Source organism: Solea solea, chromosome 7, assembly GCF_958295425.1.
Source record: "Solea solea chromosome 7, fSolSol10.1, whole genome shotgun sequence".
Classification (NCBI taxonomy): Eukaryota; Metazoa; Chordata; class Actinopteri; order Pleuronectiformes; family Soleidae; genus Solea; species Solea solea.
Genome location: NC_081140.1, coordinates 10,382,588 through 10,407,132, shown reverse-complemented (window position 1 = coordinate 10,407,132; position 24,545 = coordinate 10,382,588). Strand labels below are relative to the sequence as shown.

Below are 24,545 nucleotides of genomic sequence, written 5' to 3'. Positions count from 1 at the left end.
ATCAAAAATAGCTGCGAGTCCATACAAAAAGAATAATCATTATCATTATAAAGCTAAATAATTATGGAAGAGTATTAAGTAGTATTTTATAAAACAAAATAAAAACTGATATTACATTTGTAATTCTGACTTTTTGCTCAGAAGTCTGACTTTAATCTCTTTAATTTTGCTTCCAGATAATTTTCACATGTGGCCTTAATCCTATACTCTTCCGTAAATAACAATGATAATAATAATGATAATTTGTTAATATGTATTGACTGACACACATAATTCATGCAAATGAAACATATTATTTGGTGTTAATAATGTACATTCTGCATCAAACCATTGCCACATTTGTGTATCAAATTAACACATTAGTCACAAATTTGCTGGTGCATAAAGGAAATTCCTTTTGACACTCTTAACTCAAACGTACTCCAACAAAGACAGTGTCATTGTCTACACTCGCAAAGATGTCGTTTCTATCACACCCCCAGAGATTCACCCACACCTGATCATTCTTGGACAGCTTCACCACACTGCTGACACTGGCCACTTGGCTACATTTGTCAGGGAGGGAGGTGTGATACAGAGACACCACTTTCTCTCCGTTCTTGAATATAGCACACTGTCCACGCCCGTAGACAGACACGTGTATGGTGAAGTGATACAAGCCCTCCACAGGACACATGAAGATGCCGGTGTCAGGACTGTAGCTGTCTCCCTCGTTGACCACAACAGTGGTGAACTTCAGGACTCCAGAGTGTTTTGGGTAGCTGTCACAGACGTCCAGCTTGGCTGTAAAGGCCACAGGGCCCGGGTCTGTCAAAACAAGCAACAATTTTATCAGCACGATCGTTTCCTTTCACAAAGCCACATCTGATCAGCATCTCCTGTGGTTTTCCTGCCGAAATATTTAAAAAGAGTTGCTGTGCAAAAGAGCCAACATTTTATATAATTGGTGGAGAATAGCATGCAAAAATGAAGTCCATTTTAAATGTCAGGAGACACGTCAGATTGTTTTTATTGAGAATTTATATAACTACCCTCTCCTCCTAATTATTATAATATTAAATCTATGAATGTCTGAGAGAGCTGAAAATAGAGAGCTTTTTTTTTGTTTGTTTTTTTTACCTGAGGGAGAAACATTGTCTCCACGGCGAGGGGAAAATTCCATGACTTAAACTCCAGATGATGAGCACGTCTGTGAATCACAACAAACAGCTGTAATATGTTAATGGTATCCCCACAGTGTTTGACAGCTTTGCAGGCTTTTAAAGCCAGGGATTTATACACATGATGCAACACATGTTACCACACCATACAACAAATATACAGAATGAAAGATGCAAAACAAGCACATGCAATCTCTATGGAACTAAGAGTTTGTTTTACCTGTTGCTGTCTTGCAGGGGAGTGCTGCAGAATGTTAGAGATGAGCAGAGACACAGAGCGAAGTTGCTCACCTGGTTTGAAGGAGGAACCAGTTCATTCAGTTCTCCATCCTTGTTGTTTCAAAGCCAGAGGGAATTCATTTTGAGAAAACTAAATAAATAAATAAAAATGCAAGAATGCTTTCTTTTTAAATGAAGAATAATTCTTGGTTCGACTTCTACTGTTTCTTTTTCTGTTCAGTAATTTTTGGCTATTTCAAACTCGAAGGAAAAATATCAAATGTTTGCAGTGACAAACAGAAGCTTGAGTCTCATGTTTGTATAGAGCCTCTCAATACCTGTTTACTGAGCAATAACGACAGGTTTATGCCATGGTAATTGTCTTCAACCGTTCACAATCACAGAGCTGAATGTGTTTTAAATCTGATATGTAAGTATATGATGAACGACACAAGTGAACCATGAATATATTAAATCTCTAAGTTAGACACAAGCACATTTTCTAATCATCGTGTCTAATTATGTTTGAGATATTTGAGATCATTTGTGTTCTCTTAAAAGTTTGAACCAACCATCACATTTGTTTGACATAACGCGATACACTTGTTGTAGTGCTGCTGCACCAATAAAGAGCATGATGAAACCTAAATTAGAGGGGAGGTTAAGAGCGGAATAAAGTAAGAAAATATGACATCATTATTCCCACACACTCAGTTGTGGTACTTCTACCTCTGGCTGTGTGCAGGTGTGTCAAAACAGGAATTGTGTCCTTGCTACATCACTAGAGTAGAAGACTGCACATACTACACACACACACACACACACGCACACGCGCGCACACAAACACACACACACACACACACACACACACACACACACATAGTTTTTCTTTCATTCGACTGTGCAATTCTGAAGAAGCAGGAAATGCTTCATGAAACATAAGGCCTTTCCTCTTTCTAGATAGATAGATATATAGATAGTAAATAGATAGATAGATAGATAGATAGATAGATAGATAGATAGATAGATAGATAGATAGATAGTAAATAGATAGATAGATAGATAGATAGATAAACCCCGCCCCATCCATGAGCCCTTGATCCCTGGGCTAATTCCATGAATCGCCCAAATCTAAATCCACACACGGAGCAGCAACACACAGTTGAAAAATAAGAGGGAGGGAAAGAGAGAGCGACAAACTGACAGATGTTGGAGAATATAGAAGGTAAGTTATTAATAAAATATCCATGATTATTTTGTGAGCAGTTATAGTCCGTTGGTTGAGCCTCCATCAACAGTTTGTGCCGTGTGCCAACTGTGTGCCCTATATATACTGTGTATTTATATGTGTTTCCTCACAGATGCACCAAACGACCCAGTGTGCCAACTCATCAGAGTAGACCGTCAAGCCTGGCTGACGTCACCCACCCAGCCTCTGTAATCGAAAGAGACGCTAATCCAAAGCCTGGCAGTGGGGTGGGGTGGGGTGGGACAGGGAGGGGTATTGAGAGAGACACGAGGAAGGGAGTGGGATTCACAGGAGACTGGTGAGTGCATGTCGGCTGTGGGTGAGCAGGCAGACTCAGCACTGATCTGGACGAGTGACATGGTGCTGCTCTGACTGTAAAAGGACACCAGGCACACCTCTACCACCTGACCATCTTCTAAAGGTTTGGAAACTCTGAGGGTTCAAGCAACCCACAAGCCAGGCTTCGCCCTGGAGGCCACAAGCCTCGCTGAGGGCTCTGCGGAGGGGGAAGGCTGTGGGAGCTCACCCCCACTCGAGTCACCGCCACTCATCGTGGAGGAGCTGAGCTTTGCCACTGTGGACCTGTGCCAAGATGGAGAAGACATCTGTCTGACTGCACCTGAGGGGTAAGAGGACATGGGGGTCAATGCAGGGTCCAAACAAGAATAGTTGTGCTAACGTGTCTCTCTCTGCGTGTGTGAAAGCATGTTTGTATCTGAATATATGTAAGGATTTTCTGAAGGTTTTGAGATGTCACCTCAGGTCATCGTGAATTTATAAATGCCATAAAAAACTGTCAAGGTCCTTTGAAGTTAAAATTGTGTAAATCAAACTGGAAAAACCCATGGTCAATGTTTCTTCAGAGTTTCCGCCACACTCTTTCATAAGGTGCATTTAAAAACGACATGTCGCAAGGAAACGTTCTCAGAGCCACATCCTCCTGATGGCTCTGATAATAGCTCAGCTGTCAACACCCAGGTGCACGTTTCACTGATCATATAGCTCGGGGTTGTAACACTATATTCACTGTTTTATGCACAGCATTTCTAAATAAGAAAACAGAGCGCGGCGGCGCACAAACAAAGACTGACTGTTGACTGAGCTGCAGTGTGCAGGTGTTCACAGGCAGTGTATATGTGTGGGATTACATGGAGGTTAAGCTGCTTCTTCATCATAATAGCTGCTGAAAGTTTCCATCCCAGGTGGCGCACACACACACACAGCTTATCGTGCCACATTTGTCAGCAGCATAATATCAGAAATTGAACATTGTAGCAGCGCCGTGCACTCGCTCACAAGTGGGTCAAAAAAATGACAGACTCCTCCTAAAGCTGATCTTGTTGAGATGAGAACAGGGTGTCCTCGTTTTATCTGTTGTGTAAACTGACTTAGTGTTTCTTCGTTTGCCGTAATAAATGAACTCGGAATCTGTTAAAGTAAATGATGTTCAGAACAATTGAGTGAGTGGAAGAGAAGGTGAGATACGAGGATACTTTGATGGTGATGCTATCTTTACACATTTCCTGTTTGACACACGCTCTCTCTGTCGATTGTCTTAAGACAGAGTTCACAAAAAGGTTTAGAAACTTGGTTTTGGTTTAGGTTAGGTGGTTTGGGGTTAGGCATGGTGATGGTTTTTGGGGCTAAGGAATGCATTATGTCTATGAGTGTCCTCACAGCTATAGAGAGACAAATGCAAACTGTGTGTGTGTACTAAAAACACTTATAAGCCATATTAAACAAGGACTTTTTGTGAATGTGAGGGCAATATAGCTAGTCCTGACATTCTGTCACACCTTTAAAGGGCCGTTAACGGGTTAAGACTTTTTAGGTTAAGGGTGTTAGGATTAAGCATTCATTTGTGATGGCTAAGGTTAAGGTAAGTGTCTACGTGTGTCCTCACTGAGAACGCTGTACAAAAAATGTGCACGCGTGCAAGAGTCATGGAGATAAGATCAAGCATGTTCTTGCAGTGGGTTTACAAGATGTCAGAAACAAATCATTTGACTAGTACATGGAGAGACGCAGGCGTACGTGTTGTACACTGATATCAAAAAGTACCAGACACACACTACAGATACATTAGATTTTGTCATTTTTGCTTAAAGCTCGAGCGACGGTGTCATCGCAGCATGTCTCTACCATGATTGGTACTTAAACAGAGTGAGCAAACACTACACAGCAGGGAAGAAGGAGAGGGGGCAGGAGAGAAGGATGAAAAGAGGATTCAGGCAGATCCTCAGTTCTACTTAATCCCCCCTGTTAGCTCTTGTAGAGACTTTAAATAGAATGAGTTTAGATATGGACGCAGGCGTGTGCTTCTGTCTGAAACAGTTGAGACCACTTGATGCAGTGCATTGATAAAGGTTGCAGGATCAGCTGAAAGAAAAGCATGCGGGACTTTGGTTTGTAAAGGGGAGGCTAATACTGTAGTGGCTCTGATGTAACACAGAGGCTCATAGGTTTGATTCAGTCAGACTGAAATATGAGCATCAGAGGATTTAATCCATATTGGTATCAATCCGTATTATAGCTCTGTTCTAATCCAGACTATGACTGCATTTCAGCGTGTTTGTCCCCTGCTCACCGGCCCTGACACGTAAGACCAACCAAAAGCTAGAAACGTTGGATTCTGATGATGTCATTCAGAATCATCTAAATCAACACAGGATGTTGATGTTGAGATAAAACAAAATAACCTAAAACCAACACATTCTGAAAAGTGTTATCACGATGTTGTTACTGTCATACTAAAACGTATTTCTGAAGGGGATTTTCTGTGAGTTTCTGCAAGAGTTTCCACATTTAAAGAATAATTATATTGGTGTGCAGGGATTTTAAATGAAAAGTACATAGATCTAGCGAACTCAGCCATCAGAAATCACCTTTTTTAACCGTTTGAAGCTTTTAACTGAGAAACAAAACTATGGCTTAAACATGGCAAATCTGTGAACACTGGCCTTGAGCTAAATAATCTTGATTTTAGTCATTATTAGAAGCACTGTCTCAAGTCATCGGTGAATGTCAATTGTGATAGCCTTGTATATATTGTTAATTGTTCATGTCTATTTTATTTTATTAGTTTGTGGTAATGTAATTATTGGTAATTATTCTATGGAAGCCTAACCAGGGACAAAAACTACAGACATCCTATATACATGACACTGGTTACATTTAGTTAAGAAAGAACAGTGCTTTTATCCATACTTCCAGTCAAATAAATAAAGAGAGTAAAGTGGATGTGCAAAGGAAACAAAATGTAGATAAAGCGTCCATGCTAGAATTGGATCTGTATTGTTATGTTCTACTCTCATTATATCCACACTCTGTTTCTGCAGAGCAACACCGGAGATGTTCAGCCAGGACCCAAACTGTGAAGACATGAAAAGGACAGATGAGAGATTGCCATTCCAGGTGTGTTCCATCATCATACCATGACCAATCCAATAGTTAATCAAACCAGAACAAGATTAATACAGGGTTGTCAGAGATTGCTGAACTGAAGTGCTGAAACAATAAGTAAACAACTTCCAATGTTCACCTGTTGAAAAACAACAATATAGGCTTCTAGCTTTGAACTCTTTGAAAAATAAGATCAAGACTGGAGCATGTTGGTGCTGCTCCACTAGGAAAGCAGTGTGGCTTTCCTACCGAATTCACAGCCTGCCCTCTTCTACCTTCTCCTTCAGATCTTCCCTGACCCTGTTGAGATCATCCTGGGTCCAGACACGTCCTTGAGCAGCCCGGAGCAGGAACTTGGGAGAGAACGTCTCCCCTCCATTGTGGTGGAACCCACGGAGGTGAGCGAGGTGGAGAGCGGAGAGCTGCGCTGGCCTCCGGAGAACTTGGACCTGGATGACGATGACGAGGACCTGTTCTTGGAGCAGTGCATCCCCCCGGCTAATATTGCAGAGTGGGGAGAGGAGGAAGAAGAGGAGGGGGAGGAGGAGGAAGAGGAAACGTCAGTTATACTGAACCAGCACCAAGGCTTGACGCTCATTGGTGAGCTGAATGTTTTCATACTCTCTACTTTATAGTCAATTTTTTAAACAGTTGTTTTCACTTTAATGTGTCCTTCAAAACACTTTACCCACTCACCATATAAACTACTGGGTTTCTTTCCCCAACAGAAAAACCCTGTGTAATTACAGCAGTAAAAAAAGGTTAAATAAAAAGGAAAAGGAGAGAAAGAGGAAGTCACTGGACATATTTGGAGCATCCAAAAGGGGAATCTGAAATGCAGTGTTCAGCGAGATGTAAATAGCGACATTTCCCTCTGCAAGTGAGATATTTAGGAAGATGAAGATCTTCTGATTGACATGGCGAAAAGGAATGAACCAGTGAGTTTGCTAGAAAAACTTAAACGAAGTGAAATCCTATAGGTTTGAAATAAAACCTATAGGAGTGTTTTGTTGTTGGTGTTTTTGTTATGCAACTATAGAGGCAGAGGGACAGTTGTGCATCATGAAATCATGGTCTGTCACTGAAGGACACAGGTTTGACTGTTCAACCAAACTCCACAGTGACTTCAGGAGTGAGGATTTTCAGGCAAACAGCAGATGAAACGGTCATTTCTGTCTGCTTCAAACATTTGTGGCTGCACAAATATAGGCAGGGCTCTAAATGGTTTGTTCTCGTTTAGTTCTTTGTAATTCTTCCTATTTTTTTAGTTGCCACAGCGCTAAATGTCCCTCGAATACATTATGAATATACATTAGAAAACACTGTACTGGGAAACCAAAGTGTCTGCGAGGTCAGTATTTTGTCATCATCGCGTTGCCACCACAAACCCTGCTTATCAGGAATCATGCAGAGTCACAGTTTCTGTGGCATGCTGTTTGCCTTTTTGGTCAAAGGTGAACTGTATGTGTGTGTGTGTGTTGTTGTGTTTCTAGCTTTGTGATGACCAAATATCCATACAGAGTAAGGACATTATGGCTGGTCTTTTAAAGGGCTTTTTGGGGTGGGGGTGGTTTTAGGGTTAGAATTGGGTTAAGGTTAGGGTAAGGGACTATGTAGCAGGGACTGATGGTTTCTGCCCAACTGCCTTGGGACTTAGAATTAAAACTTGAAAATGAAAAAGGGAAAAAGCCAGATCTGCAGAAAACACTGTTGTATTAAAACTATGCACAAGCAAAGGGAATTATTTTGAACCACTAGGGGAATTTGGGTCTATTCATGGCGACCAAAAACCACAAATATAATATTTACTTTGTGTGAAAGAAAGAAGTTTATATGAGAGTATCCATTTGTTTTTGTCTTACATGAGTGGGAGCTGCATGATCTCAGTGTTAGCGTGACAAGGACGCCACTGTACTTGTAAGTGTTTCCCAAACACAATGTAAAGGGAGTGTGTCTCTTGTTTTCACACAGACCTACAGTCGGACGCATTTCGAGATGACACCCCCACACTTCCACCGAGCAGCACTTCAGCCTTCAACTGACTCAACTGCTGACTGAGCTGCACCTCGGATGACTCAAGAGGAAACATCCTCATCAAGTTTCAGAAGAAAACGTAGCAAATGTAGCAACCGAGATTAGGCAAAGTGTGACCTAAAAAAAAGAAGAAAAAGCGATGTTAATACAAACACTACACAAATTTTATACACTACTACACAAACGCAACTGTTGCCAACTGTGAATTCATGCTCTAAGTTGTATTACAGTGAGTGAAGGCAAACACATTCTCACACACACATCACAGTGTGTGTGAGAACCCTAACCCTAACCCTAACCCATCACACGTCACAGCTCACTGACGTTGGGAATAATTGAGCAATATAATGTCTTTGCTGTGTGTTTCTTTCTGAACTTGTGGGAAACCTTCTGCTGACATTGTGGCTTTGTGTTTCATTTCCCTAGTTGTTTCCTAATTTTAAAGGGCTCACAGATGACATAAAGATGACATCCGAGCATCTCAACAAACTCTCTTCATCTTGTGCTCATTATCTATGCGTCATCTCTGATTCAGACCGAACCCAGTAACTCAATGTCTTCATTAAAGATCAGCATTTTACCCCATGTATTGGCTGTTCCTAGAATCAACCCATGTTGTTTTAGATTTTTCTCGATTTTTAATTTTTTTTTAAGATGTCATTTTTAATCATAAGGCGGATGACTCATCGTTCATCATGTGAATGACAAATGATGACTGATACTTGAACATTTGACCCAAAACAGGGGACTGTAATGCTTATTTCGCAAAAAAAAGAAGGGCAGCTCTATTTATATTTCGTTACAGCAGTTGTACACGCAAGTAGGACTGATAGAAATGTGTAGTTATACAGTATTTTGTGAGTAGCCTGATTTGTGAACAATTTATATAAATGGAAAAAGTTGTTGTGTTATTATAAAATGATTATTAAAATAAATAAATGAATAAAGTCTTCCGGACTGTCGCTTTATTCTACATTAAGGTGGTACTCAATAATATAAGATCAATCACAAATTACGATGGAATATGGAAAACCATATGCAGAACATTTAAATTCACAATATTTGTAAGGAAGGTGAACGATGTAAAAATACAGAGCAGATGCACTGAATAGATAAGCAGAAGGCTTCATGAAGCAGGAATAACACAACTACACGGTTGTAATTGCTGCAAATGTGTACTGAGACCACACTTAGTCACAAATGCATGGAGGAGACGTTCTAAGTTTAAATGAATAAAGTTTAACAGTAAAAACCAGCAACTTCAAAGTAAACAGATGGAAGGACATTTAGCAACAATACATTAATAAATATTAAAAATGCATTGCTAAGGATGTATGCGTAATTTAAAAATCACTTTATTGAAATAGTCCTGCCACTTTCTTTGCTTTGGGGGTCAGAGTGTTTGTAGGTGTGTGCATGAAGGATGGGCTTATGCAAGACACTTAAAAGCAGAACAGCCCCGTGTTTTCCTGTTACAAGTGTGAGCACAACTTTAACCGACCGCTGAACATGTAAGTTCAAATATTACCAAATGTATTTATTACTTTGTCAGGTGATTTAAATATAATCAACTTTATTTGTAATTTGACATTGGCATTTATTTGTGATTTGACCTATTTTTTGTTTAAGAAAATAATTGGACTTAAATTTCACTAGAATCTACTGTCCGTTGTTCATCTGATGTGATTTAAACAGGTTGCAATTCTGTATTCTAAATCTACAGCTCTCGCAAATAATGGATTTTGATTCGGACCTGGATAACCAATCTTCATATGACTATAATTACACTTTGCCCATATTTCCTCCTGACATTGTGCCACCAAAGATTCAACCAATCCAGATAGTGGCTCTGATCCTCTATGGCCTTGTGGTCCTGCTGGGTGTCCCTGGGAACGCTGTGGTGGTGTGGGTGACGGGGTACTGCATGCCCCGCTCTGTCACGTCACTGTGGTTCCTCAACCTCGCCCTGGCTGACCTTCTGTGCTGCCTCTCCCTCCCTCTGCTCATGGTCCCGTTAGCACACGACGATCACTGGCACTTTGGTGCACTGGCCTGCACGCTGGTGAAGGGCCTGTTTTACCTGGTGATGTACTGCAGCATCCTGCAGCTGGTTTTGATCAGCGTGGATCGCTGGTTGATGGTCAGCAAGCCCGTCTGGTGCCAGAACAACAGACGACCAAGGCAGGCCATCTGTGGCTGTGCTGCCGTCTGGTGCCTGTCCCTGATCGTCAGCATCCCCCAGTTTGTCTACACCAAGCAGATCAAAGCAGGTGAAGAGAAGCGAGAGTGTGTGACAGTGAATAATGTAGCCAGTGCCTGGGTCATCACAACCTTTCAGTTCCTTTTGGGATTCGTCCTCCCATTCATGGTGATTGTTATCTGTCACTTGGTGGTGTACAATAAAACACAGAGGGGACTGACACGAGGTCGGAACCGTTCCAAGCGGACACGGAGGATCATCATTGCTGTGGTGCTGAGCTTCTTCCTGTGCTGGCTCCCTCTGCACATTGTGGACTTCCTTACGTTGATGATCCCTCGGGTTTCTCCTCACAGGCCCAAGCTTTACCTGGCACAGGTTTTAGCAATCTGCCTGGCATATTTCAACAGTTGCCTCAACCCTCTGCTGTACGTGTGTCTGGGCCGAGGCTTCAAAGACAGCATGAACCGCTCCCTTCGCAACATACTGCACTTCATCAGCGAGGACACACAGGCAGGCAGGAACAGCATTGCTACAACTGATACCAAAAGCTCGAGCTCGGGAAAGGAAATTACTCGAATCTGATGGTGTATTAACTTTGATATAGTCTCACAGTAGTCCTGCAGTTTAAAGTTCAGATTCTCAGAACTAAAGCTTTAAAGTTTGGAGTTGGGTCTGTAAGGACACATCATATGCTGTTACGAAGCGCTTTGCAGTGAGAATTTTGCTTAGTGACACAAAAATGAGGAAGCTAATTTGCAAACGGTGTTTTTTTTGTTCCTCAATGACAGTTCTGATCTGCAGCTCTGACCACTAGAGGGAGCCACATGAAAACAGTGCTGGGCCTCTTAACTGGCAGTCATTGTTTCAGTGTTAAAGTCTCACTGAGCCCAATAACAACAGATACAGGTCACAGAAGAGATTAAACAGATTTAAACTGAGATTATATGAGCTCTAGGCAGTTTATACAATGAATGCATGTTTTTAAACAATCCTGCTGTAAATGTATGATTTTTTTTTACCTGTTTAAAGAATAATAATAAAAAAACTATAAAAGTGTGTTGATGTATTAAAATTAAGAGTGACATTGCCTTTATTTAAAAACTACATTCATTCCAAACAAGGCCACATGATGGCAAATACAAAAAAAACATACATATTTACATTGTGGAGTAGTGGCTAGCACTGTAGCTTCACCGCAAGAAGGTCACCGGGTCGAATCTTGGTCAGTTAAGGGCCTTTCTGTGTGGAGTTTGCATGTTCTCCCTGTGTGTGTGTGTGTGTGTGTGTGTAGGTTTTCTTCGGGTTCTCCAGTTTCCTCCCACAGGTCAAGTGATCGCAGGCTATCAGCAGTGCTGTCGCTAAATACACCAGATTCCTCTGTTAAATGATGAGATTTTAGACATTTCTGTGCTAAATGCTGGAGATTAACCCACGTTTTCAGATTTGTTAAGTCTTTTTAACTGATCTACAGTTCGGTTTGATTCTTTTGCCTCTTCCTGTGACGGCACTGACCAACGAATGAACCTCGTCTGAGCAGGTACTAAAAAAAGCACTATCGCTAATGAAACAGCAAAATGACTTTGCCATGCCGAGGCGAGTCGATTCGCGCTAGTAGAAACACGCCATAAATTGACCATAGGTGTGAGTGTGAGAGTGGATGGTTGTTTTATCTCTGTGTGTCCCTGCGATGGACTGGCAACCTGTCCAGCGTGTAGCCCGCCTTTCACCCTGTGTCAGCTGGGATTGGCAACAGTGAAGGATAAAGCGGTAGATGATGAGCGAATGACTGAGTAAGTGAGTGAATTACAAAAAAAACTATAAAAGTGTGTTGATGTTCTAAAATTAAGAGTGACATTGCCTTTATTTAAAAACTACATTCATTCCAAACAAGGCCACATGACGGCATATACAAAAAAAACATACATATTTACATTGTGGAGTAGTGGCTAGCATTGTTGCCGCACAGCAAGAAGGTCACCGATCACCGGATCGAATCCCAGCCTTTCTGTGTGGAGTTTGCATGTTCTCCCTGTGTGCACGTGGGCTTTCTCCAGGTTCTCTGACCGTAGGTGTGAGTGTGAGAGGGAATGGCTGTGCATCTCTATACGTTGGCCCTGACATGTCGCCAGTCCATCACTGGCGACCTGTCCAAGGTGAACCCATCCTTTCCCGGGATTGGCTCCAGGCGACCATCATGAGTGTAAAGCGGTTGACAATGAGCGAGTGAGTGGTGTTTAGCAAGAATTGAAACGGAATTAATCAACCAGAAATGCTAGAGTTGTATGAAAACATACAACTCTAGATGAAAATAACCGATATGAAAAAAAAGAAAAAAAATTGGCAACATATTAAGTGTCAGTGTGATGAACCTGGGCATCATATCAGTTAATTAAAGCAGGATAATCTGCATTAATCTAATAATGCAGATTAATAATAATGATGGCTGTTGTGTACAAGAGAAATGACATCCCTGCAGACAGCAGGACTTTAATCATGTCTCTCACGACACAGAAAATGGAGGTAGGTAGAGTAGACAGACTCTATTTTGATAGCGACCGAAAGTAACAGCCACAACGTTGCTGTGAAAATGGCTCAACTCCGTGGTGAAGGTTATGGGCTTGTCCTCATACAGTGGTCATGACTTTGAGGGACCCTGAGCGGAATCTGAGGATCTTCTTCTTGAGAGCATGAGAGGCCTTGATCTTGACAAAGGCTTTTGGTTGAGTGGGGGCGTTGGCCGTGGCCTGCGGTGAAGGCGAGGATGAGGAGGAGGTCGAAACAAAGCGAGGTGGCAGCTGCTGTGGCCATACCAGCCCCCCACTCTCATCTGAGTCACTGGACAGTGAGCTGGAGGCTGGGGAATACACCTCACTCATGCTGGACTCGGACTCGATGGGGGCAGGACCGGTGTAGCCCTCCTCTCCCTGACAGAGAGGTGCTCTCTCCTGAACGTCAGAGTGCCAGCGTTCAGTTGGCTGCTGCTGCTGATGGTGGTCCTGTGTTTGGGAATGGAGATTTGAGTGACCATGGTGCGCTTTTCGAGTTGGTCGCCTATGTGCCTGCACTGCACGGGTCTCCCCTTCATCCTGGCTGAGCTCCAGGTTGGAGCACCAGCGTTGACACACACTGTGGCTGTTGCTGCCAACCTGTGGTCTGGCGACCTGGCCTTGGTTCTGTTCTCTGTCTTGGTGCCTCTCTGTGGTGCTGTATCTGCGCTCAGGCAGCACTCGCTGGCTCAGGAGACTGTTTTCTGACTGGGATCGATTGGTTTTACTGTTTGATTTCTTGGATTTCTGTCGCTCGTTGTGGCTCTTTTTGGAGGTTCTAGACTTGGAGGTGGGGTGGTCAGGAGACACAACCGCTCGCCTGGGTTTAGGCTGCTCAAGGTTGTAGTGTTTGGGTGAGCGGACAGGAGCATGGCTGGCTTGTCCAGGGATAAACTGAGCACTTACTAAATTGTGCTTGTGATGAATAGGGGGTTGAAGATGTAGATAATGCTGGGGGGATGCGGGTTCACAACAAAGGTCAAGAGCCCCAACACCACATTTGGGGTCCAGGGAGGGCAGAGGGGATGGTAGCCTCCCAGCCAGGGAGTGTGGCCTGGACTGGGGGTAGGGCAGAGCCAGATAACAGTCCTCCTCCAAAGATGGGGCCTCTCCTCCACAGGCCTCCCCCTCTAGCTGGTCACAACCCCAGCTCTGGCTCTTAGGGTCTGCCGAAAGGTCAATATGGCGGTGTAGCTGGAGGTCAGGAAGACGCTGCTCTGTCGTAAGAGAAGGGGTTCTCCTGTGTAGTGAGTTGTGTCCAGAGGTACTGCAATATGGGAGGTCAGGGCTCAGGGTGGTGCGAGGCTGACACGGTCGCGGTGAGAGTGTGTAACGCTGGATGAGACTCAGGATGTAGTTCTCAACTCTTAAAGCCTGCTGGTAGTCCTCCTCAGTGACCTGGTCCTCTATGGGCTGCCAGGCTTGGTTGTATGTGGTGGAGTCCAGCTGCCAGGAGTCCACTGCTGAGCCCTCCTCAGCGATGCCCTCCAGAGGTGGGTAAGGGGCAGAGAAAGAACGGGGTAGAGTGGTGTGCACCACTGGCATATCCACCTCTCCATTCAACATGACAGGGTCTCCTGATGACAGAAAACAGCAATGATGTAAGGTGCAGTTAAAGCATAATAAAAACTATAAAATAACTTACAAGCAATAATGCAGGATGTTGTCACATGATATAAGGTACAGGGTATTTGCATTAGAAAGGAGAACCAATATTTATATCAGTTAGAAGTCACGATACAAACACACTCGTCTGTGTGTTTATATTGTGGTCCTTTCTTTTTTGGTAAATACAAGACCATATTACAAATATGCAGCATCCAAATGGGGTTTAAACACACCAAGGTCAGCATGTTCTGCATATGACATGATTACAAGTTCATAGGCTGCTTGGTATTGACATAAAGTGGGTCAAAGTGTCCAGCTGAAGGTGACCCTGCTGTTTTACTTTCAATTAACCCTTAGAACACAGAGCATTTCAGCTGTTTTTCCCATTACTATGTTTAAACGTACAGTGTATACAGAGGGTATAAGAATGTGCAATATAGACTGTCTTATATCCTTTTTTTCCAGCACAACCTATGCAATGTGATGAAAATATGAAAATTATTTAAAACTATATAAAAACACCTGAGCAAAAAGTACTCAATTGTTTTTAAAATCAACAGTTCAAAGTTCACTTGGCTCATTTTTATGAACAAAAAGAAAAGAAAAACAGTTTAATCACAACTTTGACTCAACAATATATAAAAAGACGAAAAAACCCAGGATGTCCATATAAGGAGTTGTGTATTATTGCCACGGCAATTGACCATGGGTGCACCTGCGGCACAGATCCATACCGCGTGAGCACTAAAGGTTAAAGTTCTGTTCTTTGATTTAAAAGACATCAGACCAGAGATAATATTGGTCTGGCATTTCTACAATGAAGAGCTCCACAAGGTGTGACATAGCTCCAAAATGACTCCGTGCCAACTCTTCTCCTCCTGGTCTGGTAACTTGAGGTAAACATTATAATACATGTGTGTTTTCATTGGTGACAGCCTAAATTAGACACAGCCAGTCACCAGTTGAACGTCGTGGATGAATAATAAATCTACCATGTTTTTTTTTATGTTTAAAAAGAACAAGAATAGAAGAAAGCATGTTGTGATTTAATCAGAGGGTATACAGTACGTGTAGCTTTCCTTACCCACAGACTTTGGCCTGTCATTGGTGTAACTCCAGGAGGAGGCCGTCTCTGCGGGCTCAGTGGAGAAAGATCTTCCTCTTGGTGACTGACCCTCACTTGACTCATAGAAACCTATGTGCAATTACAGAGGGAGAGAGGCAGAGAGAGAGAGAGTGAGATGACTCTCCCATTTATTACAGCCCACTGATTGTTCCAGTCGTCTAAAAATATGCTGCTTCATGCAGACGGTGTCTCACCACATTTCACTAACAGAGCATGAAAACAAAATTACAAGCAACTGAGGCAAAAAATAACACCACGAGCAGAGGAAAATTACAAACTCTATGCAGGTAGGTTACACATAAACATGACTTCTGTTGTATAGAGCAAGAGTCTCATGCAAAAAGTCGCTACACGATTGGGTTGGAAGTGAGTAAATGACAGAGTGCTCATTTTGAAAGTCATGTGTGGATTAAAAGAGTGGAAGTACCAGAGCTCGGCCGGCTGTCGCCCGTGTCTCCTTGAGCTCCATCATAACATCCGTCGTCTGTGTCGATCCTCAGTTCTCCCACCTGCTGTTCCAGTGCCTGCATCAGGCCCCATGGGGAACTCTGAAGAGCACTCTGTAACACACACAAGTACACACACGCACGCTCAGACCGCTTACTTGATGCAGTGTTTGATTGCACGGTGCTGGGAATAGATGCCTTAATAGAGGGTAAGCGATTCCCACAACAAAGCAACATTTTGACATGGGTTATTTTGTCAGATGATGAAATGCTACAGGCAGACGCAAAGTTGTGAATCCTTTATTGCTTTTTTCCTCCAGCTGCACCTGATCTCATTAACGGCTGTTGACATAAGATCTTACATTTTTATTCCTATAAGTGTTTTGTGTTTATGCATAAATGAGCTGGATCTATTTCTACAAGAGGTGGGAATCACAGGGTGTCTCACAATACAATACGATACGCGATACATGGTCCACAATACACCAATAATACACAGATAAAGTGATTCAATCATATAGTATATACATCACGGTATCTGTCTAACTGAAGATAACAAAACCTTAAAAGTGCAGGATTTCTCGCGTAACGATTATCGTATTGCACGAAGAAAGACAACGATATAAGATAACGATATTTTGACCCACCCCTAATTTCTACAACACAATTCAATAAAAGCATTATTTTGCCCAGAACTCATCATAATAGTTAATCAGCATAATAATATGACAAGAGAGCAACTGTCATTTCAATTTGTGCGAGGATCTTTTTTCTACCAATGTGGATAAAAAAAAAAAAAACATCAAAGAAGAACACGCAAAATGTCAACAAAAAAAGATAAAACCACAGGTCAGATGGAAACTCTGCTTCACTATTTACTCAAATACACATGTGGTTATCACAGGTCAGCACTCAAGTGCATCTTTACACAATCCATATCTGTCAGTGGGCTCTCTTACGTAAGTAAGCTTAGAGAGGAAGCAGTCAGTTTGGTAATGAATAATTCAAGGGTGAGTGAAGGGTAGGGGGATGTTCTCTCATGGGTCTGTAAGTGGTGTGGGGCAAAGACACACACACACACACACACACACACACAGACAAATACTCACAGTATGGTCAAATTGGTCGATATGTCGTATTATAACTGTCATGACAAATATATCATAAATCAACAACAAACAAAACACATTTTTTCATATCAGTAGAAACTTTTTAGGCCTTTTTTTCATCACAATGCTCTTCTAATACCCATTTATATTTTTACCAGGTAACGACAGTGTTTTTTTTTTTACAAAAAAACACACATAACAAACCAAACAGAACAAAACTGAAACAACACACGGCTCATTTCAACAGTCTACACTACAAACATATCACAGATTCAGGAGACTCCTTGTATAAAAGTAGAAGACAAGTTCAAACAGGGTCGCCAGACTTTACAAGAACTGGTCTACTTTGTTATGTAGAGAGATTTGTAAGATATTCCAAAGGAACCTGCTCAAATATGATCTTACATCCTAAACTTTGACAGAAGGACTCTCATTATTAATCCACTGCATCAATATATCTTCCCTCGCAGCAAAAGAGAGAAGGTTATATAATCTTTTACCAGTGACAGTATGTATACGTCGACTTGGTATACAAGTCGATTTAGTTAATGTACTTAATAGTCACCATACATACAGCTCAGAAACACACACCAAACACACACACACACACGTACCTTTAACACGCAGGTCCCTAACAATATTGCACTGCTGAATACACTAAGAAAGGAAAACATCCCAGTGTGTGCTGATACTGCTACTACTGTAATGTGGTCTCTTTAAATATGGTGGGTTTCTGAAAGGACCAAAATAAATATCTATCAACCACTGGTCTAGCCTTGTTGAGCTCAATACAAATTTATATATCTATATCTGCAGTATATCTATCTCCAGTGTAATTTTTTTTAAAAATAAAGAAAGAGTTGCAGGAACACACGCACTTCATTACCATAAGTTGAGCATGTTCTCGTTCAATGACACTTGCTACACCTCTCATGATGGAGCACCTGTCAGTCTCCTGCACTTCCTGAGCACCGTCTCCATACGTCTGTGTGTCTTTCTCACTTTATCACTACTGCCTATGGAACGTGGAAATGTAGAGAGAGAGAGAGCCTACTGATGGGTAATCACCAGGAAGTGCAGTTTGTCACACTGCTGAGCAGCCGTCTCAGCTATGTCTGCAACAAGCCTGGAGGGACAATAAAGCAACGTTAAAGCAAAAATATACGACATAGCCGCCAGGAGGACGACTCCGCTGGTTGCAAAAAGACCTTTGTTCCAATGGAAGTGAATGGGGAAAATGAACTTACTACTTCTCAGTGGATTTCTAATGTCAGTTAACATTTCCTGAGGAGTTAATGCGCTTAATCACTAGTTCCAGCTCTTCTTCAATAGAACATGCATGTCAATTTAGTAAATGATGTTCCTATTTAGAGGAAAATAGACCATAAAGTACAATATATATATGTGAGTGGACACCAGTGTGACTGACAGCTGATATCGTCCAATACAAGACGGTTCAAATCTGTAAAACCTCAACATGGCACAGATCAGGAGATCAGATTTTCATGGGTGATGTCACGGCCGGTTGCAAGGCCCTTGTCAAAAGTTATTTTAACCAAATGAATTTCATTTTTAAAGTGATGATTCTACACGTATACAAACCTAAACGTAGGGGTAGTATATTCATCATGCCAATAATACCTCGCACTGGACCTTTAAACAGGAAAACTGATGTTCCTTTGGTGAGATCTTTGTGGTCATTCGCTCCAGTCAGTGCAGGAGCTCTGACTCCTTTGTCCCGCAGACGAAATGAGGTCATAATGCAAATACTGCTGAGAGGCAATTGACCCGAGCTAACCTATGCTTCCTACATAACTTCACCACAAACACTGTCGTTGCTTTTGTCCCGACAAAGGTGCTCATTGTGTTACTATAAACAAAGCGTTAGTGAGGCGACATCAATAGAAACAAAGAGTGAGCAGCTTTGTCTTAGGTAGTGGTTGCGGGCTTGAGAAATCACTGGGGGGAGGAGGAGGAGGGACTACTGGAAATCAATTAATCAATGATGATGTTCCACACAATTGATCGCTTGCTGCGTCTTTTTCGGCCGTGCCTGCAACTGAACATGCGCCGAAGAAGCCATAGTGTGTCTCATTTCATTATGGTGCTGCAGGAAACACAATAAAAATGTGAAGAAAAAAAAACAACCAATTAAAAAGAATTAGACATTTTGGTGGCGTGGCTTAGGGGACGCTTGAGGGAGCATCGTGCAGGCTGGTCTTTGATTGCACTCTATTATTAATAGTCTCTGACTGGTTCCCTGACACTGCACACTGTGTCATTTCTGTTTAACTGCATCCTCTGCTGGAGCCTGATGGGGGATGGGGAAGACACAGAGGACACGTTGCAGCCACCCTCACCTAGACATTATGCTGTTACACAGTGGGTGTACACAACACACTGGCTCCGACAGTGAAACAGAATGACCTGCAGGTGAATCCGGGACAATATTATGATTGATTTCCTCCCGTTATCACCTGTTAGATCATGAGCAGCAGCTGATGAGTGCAGACGAAAATAAAGGAAAGTAAACAGGCTTGTGATTCTGTTATCTGTCTACAAGACGAGAGAGGAGATACAGATCTTGGCTTCTGTAAAGAGGACATTGAGGTGTAGGAATATATGGAACAGCACACATGAGGCATCGAGCCGCACTGCTGGACCCTCTATAATTAAAGCACCGTTGTGACTGACTCCACACAAAAGAGGACTGTGGAAGGCCAGAAAACACACATACGGACACTTTGATGAATTATTTTAATGAGGTGAATCACATTTTAATGGCAGTGTCTGATTAGACAGAGGTTGGATTTGCACACAAAGCTGCACACAGTGTTTACATAATCATCACGAGTGGCTTAATCGGCTAATTGTGACTCTGTCCTTCTTACACTTTAACTTGTAGGCAGGGCGGCTAAAGTGAGCAGTGGTTCACTCTTGGGTCTGACGTCTATGGGACCAGATTGGAGTCTGTCTCATGTGTTTGAGAGTTTGCAAATGTGCACTTGACAACCTAGTTTCTGTGTGTGTGTGCATTTATAACCATTCAGATGCACATATCCCCTGTACCGATGTGCACAAAGAAGGCAAAGATGATTTTTTTTCCCCTCCACACTGTTGTGGCAGAACAAAGCAGAGGAAACCACCTAGTGATCCATTTGGCTGATCTACCACCGCTGTGCAGACTCACAGCTTTGTGCTCCCACTAATGATGCACTGCTGTCTTGACACAAGGACACACGTCCTGGTCGATGATGACCCAGTGTCTCAGCGAAGGCACAAGCATATATGGAACACAGGGAACATTCACATGTTTTCATACACAGACCCTGTCCCCATGCTGGGTTTTCTGTAAATCCACTCCGTTATTGAATCTATCATAAAGAAATAAGCTAATACCACACTGCACAAACTGCACAATTGTACATAACCATTGATTTTGATTGGCTCATTCATGTTGTTCTAATATTGTATTGCTGATTCTATGTGTAGCTGTGGAGTATGGTCTTTCATTAATACATTATTTTATTATATAATGTTCTTGAGTTCATCTGTTATGTGACTGGAACTGTACTTGTTTTGAGATCAATACATTTCATCTCTGTTTTTCTATGAGTTCATTAGTAATATTGGATTAAGAGCAAATATAACACCACAGCATGGTTGTAGTTTGGATATTATATAATTCATATATCCTCCTCATCTTCTGGGTCCACACACACACACACACACACAGCAGGAGAGGGAAGTGAGAGCTTCATGCTTTCCCAGCTGCTGCGTGGCCCCACAGCTGTCAACACCTCCAACACACACTGTAAAAAGGTCTGTCTGGGGCCAACTTCATGTTCAAGGCAGCTCCACGGACGCACACGCAGTTTTGGAGACTTTAACCTGACAGTCTCGGGATCAGGTGTTGTGCATTGATAGTTTGAGTCAATGTGAGACTTTAATTTCAGTCCTGTAGGGCAAACAAATATCCTCTCAGGAATTTCCCCACCGTGTAATTACTCACGCGCTCGGGGAGGCAGAGCAGTTATTAAACATCGATCTGCAGACGCGTTGCTCAGAAAATGAAAACAGGGAACACATCTTGCCCTGCGGGGAAACAGCGTGTCACTTCTCCTGTTTGCCGTCATGTGCGTGGATGGAGCGCGTTGACAGCTCCGCCAACACCAGTGGACGTGGATTTAAAACTGCTGCGTGTGGCTCACTGGAAACACTTGACCCGCATGTATTTCTTCTGAATTGGTTTTCTGAGCATCTTTGTTCTCCATCATGTGTCATGTCTCCAGTGCACGAGCTCAGATGGCTCAGACTCATTAAGGCAAAGATAAATAGTGTCCATATATTGTGCCAAATACCCAGAGAACAAGGCCACCTATGCGTCTTAACCTCTCACTGGGGCCTCGGCTGGCATCATTAGTATTCTGCTCCATATGCGCCTATTGTTGAGCCGCCGGCGGAGGACAAGGACGGAGGGAGGAGGGAGAAGAGGAGGCGGCTGATTTAATTTCTTTCTCACCTCTTTAATAATGGCTTCCCCTGTAGCAATGTTGAGACACTTTCGCGCAAAGGCAGCAGCCAAACAAACAAACACACGAGGAAACCAATCACACCCAAGAATAAAGGAATACATTTCATGTATACCAGATACAGCAGAAATACACACTATAATAAACCCAACCAGTTTAGAGTTGGCTCACGGATGCGTAAAAGTGCTGCTGTATAAATTCTTTCATACAGGAACTTTCATTAATCTCGGTCATCCCACTGTTTCATTCTCATGTTAATGTTGGCACCGCTGCTGCGCCTCACTGGAACATATTGGTCGCAACTTGGATTGAGCTCCGACGAAGAAAGGCGCAGATAATTATGACATAAAAATGTTGGCCTCAACAGCAACACCCAAGGAGAAGGAATAACTCACTCCTTTATGATGTGCAGAGAACACAAATAAGAGCTTGTTAAGTAGTAAAAGCTACAAAAGTCCGTGATGAGGGAACAATGGGCCATTAAAGAGTGGGTTTGTGCCACAAACGGCGGCTGCTCCACCCCCTGATTTCGTTACCCACAGGCATAAATCTCAGCCTGAAGCGCAGAGACGCACCACATCCTTTCAGAGCAGCAGCCTATTAATCAAGTTGAGTTACTTTTTTCGCACATAGAGGTCACATCCACACAAAGGGCGCAGCCCGCACCAAGAGTCCACGCAACGGTCAAGCAGATTACAATGAGGATACGCTTAGGTATTCAAAACTATGTCGGACTGCTGTGATACATGATGCAAGGGGGTAAAGCAGGGTTCATCGCCACAGGGTGGGGTAACATGGTGTGAAGTAAACATGCTGGAATCCAGTCAACATTATAAGTTCTTACCAGTTGGCGCCTGAGTGTCAAGTTTTCCTGTCCCCAGCTGCTGAAACACGCCAGATCTCCCGTGGATCTGTGCTGGGACAGCGGCTCCCCCAGAGACAGCGCTCCCAGCACAAGACACTCCTGCCTCTGCTTGCGGAGCTCCAGCTCACACAGTCCGGCCAGACTCGCCTCCAGACGCTCCTTGGTCCGACTGCGCTCCACAGTCAGCGGGAAGGAAAACGCGCGGTGCATGCCCTCCACGAGTTCCAGCAATACCTGCTGCAATAATAAAAGCTTATTATATTTTCTATTTTCTGAAGTTGCCCAAGTGGCCCAGATTTACGAGGGCACTCTCGCGCTACACAGAGCCATGCTGCATCTCATTCCCTGTGATGGCGTGGTTGCCTTGGAGCGGCATGCTTTCCCAGAGGGTTTTATGCGCTATTCATTTTCTGTTTCGCAGCTGTCAAACGCAGCGGCAGAGCTCCGCCCTCTGCGCCCAGGCAAGACGAGAAAGTGGGGAGTCAGTCACATCCACATCCACATCCACTGTGCACACTCAGACTCAGCCTTGATTGGATGCGAGAGGCCAACAGGGTAACGCTGTCCCATCCCCCTTGATTCATGGCAGTGACGCGTCGACCTCACCCATCCTCTTCCAATCTTGGCCTGCGACTAATGGAGAACTTCGGGGCAAGGTTTATGTCTGTGTCAGTGGCGAAAATAATGGCGTTTTATTACCACGAAGGATTTTAAAGACACCATGTAGGAGCATGGCGAAGGATGTTATGCATGAATCACATTGAATCTGTGGAGAAAAAGCAAAACATGTGAAATGGATGCAGATATTAGACTATTAGGAATAACACGAGGAAGCAATGTATAGTGCAACATTATACTATTAAATACAATTATTTTAGAATTAATCACTTGTTTTTTTTAAATTTAATATATATTTATTGTTCTGATTAGTAGCACTTTTATCTTACTACTGTTGTTGATGCATTATTTCATTACCTAGTGCTTAACTTATTTATTTGACCACCTAACATAACATTTTTATTATTATTTATTTGGCAAATAACAAACTAAATTCACCCAAATGTGAGCTGGCTCACTATACTTCTCTGAGCATAACATTCAACCACTAAAACTTATTGTCCAGGAACGTAAGTAAATAACTAAGTAATAATCAAGAAATAATAATGTACTTTACTGTTCAGGTATTTTCTTTGTAAAACAATACATTTGATAACAATAACGTTTCAGCATTAAAAATCTAATTTCAGTCAAAGCAGCTATGGTAAATACATTTCTTAAGCACTGAACCTTTACAGGTTCAAATGGAATTACTTGTGTGGTCACATCATAATAATTGCACAGTTTTGCACTCTCGTCTATCTCTTCATCTATATTGTGGAAAACCCAGTTCATATCCATCTTGTTTGCAGTAAATCGCCATTACCTTCAAGACACTGAGGAATGTTGAAGACATTCATACAAGGAGGGGACAGTTTCAAGACATCGTCCCCTCAAACACTGATGCTCCCACAACTGAAGAAAGCACTAAACAATAATTGCCAATCCAAACACTGTATGCACGTTCCTTGAAATGTAGCTTAAGTAATAACAGAAAATGACAGGGAACTCCACTGGTGGTTCTTTACTCGCAGTGAAAATGCGTACATACTGTATATACTTACTTTCACCTGAAGTCGTAGAGGAAGAGAAACAGATGTAATTAAGAGCGAGAGCATTGTAATAGTGTGCGCAGATGACTCTTACAATAGATTATGAGGAGCTATAGTACCAGTGTAATGCCGAAAAGAGACTGCCCCCGACGAGAACGCGCATCAGTTCAGAGGAAGCGAGCGTAGGTCTACTCGTAGATACAGTATAATATATGGGTCAGCTGGCAGGCGAAGCACCGAGAAAAATGTTTTTTTTACTGTGCAATAGAAATGTCCTGTAGCCCAAGTGAAGAGGCTACGGAAAAAGAACAGTGCAGATAAAATAAAAAGTAACCTGATGTTTCCATAATGTAGGCTAGTTGTCAACAATTGATGAGGGTAGATGCTTTACCTTGCCACT

At 42.6% G+C, this 24,545-nt stretch overlaps 4 protein-coding genes across 5 annotated transcripts; 2 read left to right on the top strand and 2 right to left on the bottom strand.

Moving 5' to 3' along the window:
* Positions 1-273: 273 nt before the first annotated feature.
* Positions 274-2,228, bottom strand: LOC131462221 (complement C1q and tumor necrosis factor-related protein 9-like). The gene is made up of 3 exons (XM_058633250.1): positions 1,381-2,228; positions 1,120-1,189; positions 274-807 (listed from the first exon to the last, which is right to left on the bottom strand). Exons 2-3 carry the CDS (start codon positions 1,160-1,162, stop codon positions 407-409), a joined length of 444 nt encoding a protein of 147 aa, XP_058489233.1. The 5' UTR covers positions 1,163-1,189; positions 1,381-2,228; the 3' UTR covers positions 274-406.
* Positions 2,229-2,468: 240 nt separating this feature from the next.
* Positions 2,469-8,961, top strand: lbhl (LBH regulator of WNT signaling pathway, like). The gene is made up of 5 exons (XM_058633249.1): positions 2,469-2,604; positions 2,741-3,254; positions 5,967-6,042; positions 6,318-6,630; positions 8,002-8,961. The coding sequence occupies exons 3-5, from the start codon at positions 5,980-5,982 to the stop codon at positions 8,070-8,072; spliced, it is 447 nt and encodes a 148-aa protein (XP_058489232.1). The 5' UTR covers positions 2,469-2,604; positions 2,741-3,254; positions 5,967-5,979; the 3' UTR covers positions 8,073-8,961.
* A 473-nt stretch (positions 8,962-9,434) lies between these two features.
* On the top strand, positions 9,435-11,330 carry c5ar1 (complement C5a receptor 1). Its single transcript, XM_058634831.1, has 2 exons — positions 9,435-9,575; positions 9,788-11,330. Exon 2 carries the CDS (start codon positions 9,800-9,802, stop codon positions 10,844-10,846), a length of 1,047 nt encoding a protein of 348 aa, XP_058490814.1. The 5' UTR covers positions 9,435-9,575; positions 9,788-9,799; the 3' UTR covers positions 10,847-11,330.
* Positions 11,331-12,092: 762 nt separating this feature from the next.
* Positions 12,093-23,300, bottom strand: LOC131463127 (dapper homolog 3). Of its 2 annotated transcripts, XR_009240953.1 has the most exons (5): positions 22,476-23,300; positions 15,972-16,104; positions 15,503-15,613; positions 12,409-14,387; positions 12,093-12,378 (listed from the first exon to the last, which is right to left on the bottom strand). XR_009240953.1 is itself a non-coding variant. In XM_058634829.1 (4 exons), the coding sequence occupies exons 1-4, from the start codon at positions 22,704-22,706 to the stop codon at positions 12,889-12,891; spliced, it is 1,974 nt and encodes a 657-aa protein (XP_058490812.1). In that variant the 5' UTR covers positions 22,707-23,300; the 3' UTR covers positions 12,093-12,888. The 2 variants fall into 2 exon arrangements, 1 of the variants encoding a protein (XP_058490812.1); XM_058634829.1 differs by having other exon boundaries at positions 12,093-14,387.
* Between the last annotated feature and the right edge of the window lie 1,245 nt (positions 23,301-24,545).